This window comes from Olea europaea, unplaced genomic scaffold (genome assembly GCF_002742605.1).
Source record: "Olea europaea var. sylvestris unplaced genomic scaffold, O_europaea_v1 scaffold2164, whole genome shotgun sequence".
NCBI lineage: Eukaryota > Viridiplantae > Streptophyta > Magnoliopsida > Lamiales > Oleaceae > Olea > Olea europaea.
The window spans coordinates 82,266-87,222 of NW_019239631.1; the positions used below are offsets into that span (position 1 = coordinate 82,266).

A 4,957-nucleotide genomic window follows, 5' to 3' on the forward strand; every position below is an offset into this window, starting at 1 on the left:
TTGAAGTGGTGTTCTATATTTGATATGGCAATTGGTGTGCTATTATCATCCAATGATTGAAGACAAATAAAAAAAACACTAAACATGAAAACAATATCAACTAAATGTTATTTAATAATAAAAATACAGCTTTCATGAGATTTCTAAGAGTGGACTTCTATTTTCTTTAGATGTAAATGTGATTTTCCAATGTTTATGATATGCTAACTAGACTTATGTTCAAATACTCAAAAAATACCAAAAATAAGTGAAGAATATAATAAAGAATATGATTTTAGGGTAGTTAGAAAAGTAACTAAAGAGAAGAAAATAGACGATCGTAATTTTGAGAACCTAAAATTGAAAAAAATGAAAATGAAAAGATGTTATTTTTCCAGTGAATTTGGAGGAGAAATGACATGATGAAATGACGAAGATTAGAGGTTATTGAGTTAACAACTAAAGGTATTTTTATTATTGGTTAAAAGCCATTTCACCAAATATATTATCCAACCAGGACAAATGGCCAAATTCCCCCTATTTTCAAATATACATTTTTCAATAAAATAATATTACGTATAAACTCAAAACTTTTCCTTATTTTTAAACTGCACATTCTCCATCAAAATATTATTTCAAAATACATTTTAAGCAAAATAATGAGGCTCAACAAGCTGGTAAAATAGTTTTATTGGAATTATGTGTGTTAAAAATGAGTTTGAAAAAAAAAAATCAATTTTTCATTTCAACAAAAAATAAAAAAATAAAGTCGACTTCGATTTTCAAATTAACCCCCAGATCTCATGTATCAAGTTACTGTTTGTGCTTTAAAGCTATTGCTGTAGGCCAACGTACAAAAACATCATGCAACAAATCCAACCTAAGATTTATTGTTTTGAAATCAATGAACTCGAGTTTCCACAACCAACCGGGTAGACAGCAAAAGTTCATATGATCATTGAGAGAGAGAGAGAGAGAGAGAGAGAGAGAAGTAATTGTAACACAATAACAATTCAACATATAATTCTTGGGTCGTATCTCCAATAAAAACATAACCAAACGCAGCAGATAAAGCGTTCTCGAAACAAAGGAAAATAGAGTTATTAAGAGGCATCGGCTGCAGGTTGAGTGACTCCAAACTTCACTAACAACTTGCTCAAGGCTCCTGGTGAGCAGACCTGATACTTCACTTTTCCATTAGAAAGGAAAACCTCAGCCAATTCAAGTTTCTCTGAAGTAAGACTAGTGCTGTCCATTGTCTTGCTGAGTACCTTCAGAGCAAGCTGAACGGCCTCTTCCCTTGTAATTTCATCTTTGTAGTCCTGCTTAAGCATCGATTGAGCTGCCTGATTGTTTGATCCAATTGCTGCAGCCTTCCAACCGCTGTAATTCCCACTTGGGTCACTCATGTAGAGCTGGAACCCATAATTTTTATCCCAACCTGCAAAAAGGAAAGAGACACCAAATGGACGGAGCCCACCAAACTGAGTGTAGCCTTGCTTGGTGTCGCACAAAGACTGAACTAGCTGTTCAACTGGCATTGGTTCTTGATAAGCATAGGTATATCGCTGAGCTTGGACTCTGGCAGTGTTAATAAGGATGTTGGCATCAGACATAATTCCAGCCACAGCACATGCGACATGGTCATCAATCTTGTACATCTTCTCTGTGGATGCTGAGGTCTGTAGGAGCTTGGAAGTCACTTTCTTTTCTCCAACCAACACAACCCCATCTTTGGACAATATTCCTATGGCACTTCCTGCATTCCCAATGGCCTCCATCGCATATTCTACCTGATAGAGGCGGCCTTCAGGAGAGAAGATTGTTGTACGACTGTCATACCTTCGAGACATTTTGTATACTGCAGTGGTTATATTTCAATGATTAGATCATATTCCCAGGAATTTATAAAATATATTGAAGGCCTGCAGTAATATGGACAGTTGGACACCAGAAATCAGAATAACTATCAGTGATAAAGTTCGAGTAACAATATATTGTAGAACCAGAATCCTATGAACATTATATTGTCCATCATCATAGGCAATTTTAATGTCCCGAAAACTTTTTCCTGCAACTTAAGAGAACTCATAATTTGGACCACGGAATGGATACTATTTCCTTGGAATGAAAGCTTGTTATGTGCAATAAATATATGGATCGATTGGTGAATCATGTAAAACCAAAATAATACAATAGAATAATGCCAATTAAGTACTTGGTCAATGGTAATGGATGTTAAGAGTACATTTTTTTTATCACTTCCAACAGAGCATATGAATGGTCATTAAAATTTAGAGCAAGAGGTCACAAGTTTTGTACTCTCGCCCCAGCTAGTGAACTATTTTGACTCATTGAAACAGTATGATTATATCTTAGACAACAGGTTCAGAATATCTCTATTTTTCATTGATAAGCCAAAATCGCACTAAACAAACTAAATAGAGATAATAAATAAGCTTCTGGAATATAATTTTAATATATATAAGTTTCAATTGTATTTATTTCTTAAAAACATTGACTACAAGATCAGTTCGCAGGAACAAGGCTTAGCATATAACATGGTTTCCCCAGTCTTACATTTTCAGCGTAAAGAAGAGAGAGAGAGAGAGAGAGAGAGAGAGAGAGAGAGAGAGAGAGAGAGAATCCCTTAGAACAGATAGAAAAACAAGATGGACGTCTTATAAAACAAGAACCTTCTACCTGTTTATTGAAGGCTGTAGCAGAATAGGTCAAAGTTTTAGAATATAGCCATGGAGAATAAGAAGCTTCGTGTAGATATCAGATAAGCTATCAATTATACACAGCTCTAGCATTACATGTTACCATGCATGATTCAATGGTATTGACTTGAAATATTTCAACAAAAATAATTAAAATAACATAACTTATGTATACACATCTTTAGTGAAGCGCATGAAATATAAATTAAAATGTAGGTATTACAAGCCCTCCAGAGGCACCCATGACATTAACAGTACATGGTGATAATTTGATATGAATCACCATTTCATGTTACCAGTCCAGAGGCAAACGAGACATGCAAGAAAGTAATTGATTGCCTAAAAAATATCGCAACAAAAGAAATTTCAACTATTCTAACTGATAAACACTTTTACCCTAAAAGTACGCATAGCTTCAATTTAACTGATAATGCCTGTGGAAATTAGATGCATAGGCCATGATACAAACACGTGCCTAAAATACTCGTTTGAGGTAGACTGAACCAGGTTGCTTCAGCAAAATGGGTAAAGAGAGGACTGATTGGCAGGGGAGCAGAGTTACAGTGACTTCAGTAATGGCTTTTTGCTTACACAACGAAAATTTATAGTAAGAAAATGTAAAAAGGGAGAAGATTTCTGTACCAGATTACAAGAAAATACAAGTTCAAATACCATAATCAAAACCAGACTACCCTGTATGTATATATTCTATGCAACATATCATCTTGGTACACCTCTTTTGCATATAGGACCATACACGGGGAGGCACATACAAAGATAGCTGGTTGCTGGGGAAAATGAATACGGATGACTTTTCCACATAAACATTAAGGAAATGACAACTGAATTTTTATGTATATTTGTATATGTATATGTATTTATGTATGTGTGTGTGTCATGTGCGTGTTTCTTCTCTCCACCTTCTCACCCCACTCCCTCTCCAAGTTTCAAGTTTTCAATTTCTAAAATGACAGCATATATGTCCTTTCTAGTATTATATAAAACCAGTGGATTTTAAAAGTTGAGCAAAAAAGCTGCACTATTCTTGCCTGAAACAAGTTGGGCCTAAGAATTTGGATAGAAGCATTTTCATTCAAATATGAGTTAATACTTGTAACAATTTCAATAGTAAAGTCATAATTCCACTACCCCAAACACAATGCAAGGAATTTTTACACCCAAATATCGAATACCGACAGAGTTTAAAATTAATCTCATTATTTTTTAGGGTCAAACCATAAATTTAGATTCGAAAATGATAAAAACATAAACTTCTAACCTAAAACTATAAACCTCAAGCAGAATAAAAACCCCAAGCCCCCCTCATTCGTAGGTTAATTAGTTCAGTTTGCTGCACCCTAAATTAAAATTTTGAAAATCCATTTACAAAGAAAAGATTTTGTTCATGGAATCAACCAAGTTATTAAGGAACTATATAGAGAATCAACAGAAATAACACAGAGAGAGTACCTGATTGAAGATCTGAAGAGTAGGTTTCGGAAAAGTGGAGCGTTGTGTCTTGGGAGTATATGGCAGAAGACTTATTTGATGAGGTATTTTCTTTTCTTTTTGTCCAAGCTAGGTTCCTCTTTATCAAATTAATTTTCTTCACCCCCACATTAATTCAAATATTTCATTTCATTTCCTTTTTCTTTTTCTTTTTTTTTTTGTTAACAATGAGTGTGACTTTCAATATAAGTTCTTGTTAACAATGAGTTTGACTTTCAATATAAGTGCTTGTTTGGAATATCTTAAAAAATTGTTAGTAAAATGAGGTTTAAGATCCATAATTTTTCAACCACATATTTCATTGACTTTTATTATAATATGCAATTTTTTTTAAATAATATTATTTGCAGTTATTCACAATCAACATAAGTAACATACATGTGACGATTAGTGATTTGATATATGAGGAATAAAAAACTCCGACATTAATACATAAAATCACAAACAGTCATGTAAGACGTTACATAGGATGACTACCGTAATAAGCGATTATGAATAGCATTAATCTTTTTTTTTTTTTTTTTATCAAAAGCTTCGTAAAATAACTCATTAGTCAGTCAATTAATTTATTAACAATCTCAATTTGTATAGACCAGTAATTTACGTGTTTGTATTTTTAAATAAATAGTCACGTAATTACATCGTGAGTATAACATTCTTAAAGATTTACCAATGTACGACATTCATTTATTTACAATTCCACAACAACGACAAGAGATGAAAAACAAAATTGCATTCTCTAACGA

General features: G+C 33.3%; 1 protein-coding gene across 2 annotated transcripts; it reads right to left on the bottom strand.

The window, feature by feature from the left end:
• Positions 1-912: 912 nt before the first annotated feature.
• On the bottom strand, positions 913-4,311 carry LOC111380553 (proteasome subunit alpha type-4). 2 transcript variants are annotated; one of them, XM_023004143.1, is made up of 2 exons: positions 4,173-4,311; positions 913-1,840 (listed from the first exon to the last, which is right to left on the bottom strand). In XM_023004143.1, the coding sequence occupies exon 2, from the start codon at positions 1,830-1,832 to the stop codon at positions 1,083-1,085; it is 750 nt and encodes a 249-aa protein (XP_022859911.1). In that variant the 5' UTR covers positions 1,833-1,840; positions 4,173-4,311; the 3' UTR covers positions 913-1,082. The 2 variants fall into 2 exon arrangements, with proteins under 2 accessions (XP_022859911.1, XP_022859912.1); XM_023004144.1 differs by having other exon boundaries at positions 913-1,904; positions 4,173-4,271.
• Positions 4,312-4,957: the final 646 nt, after the last annotated feature.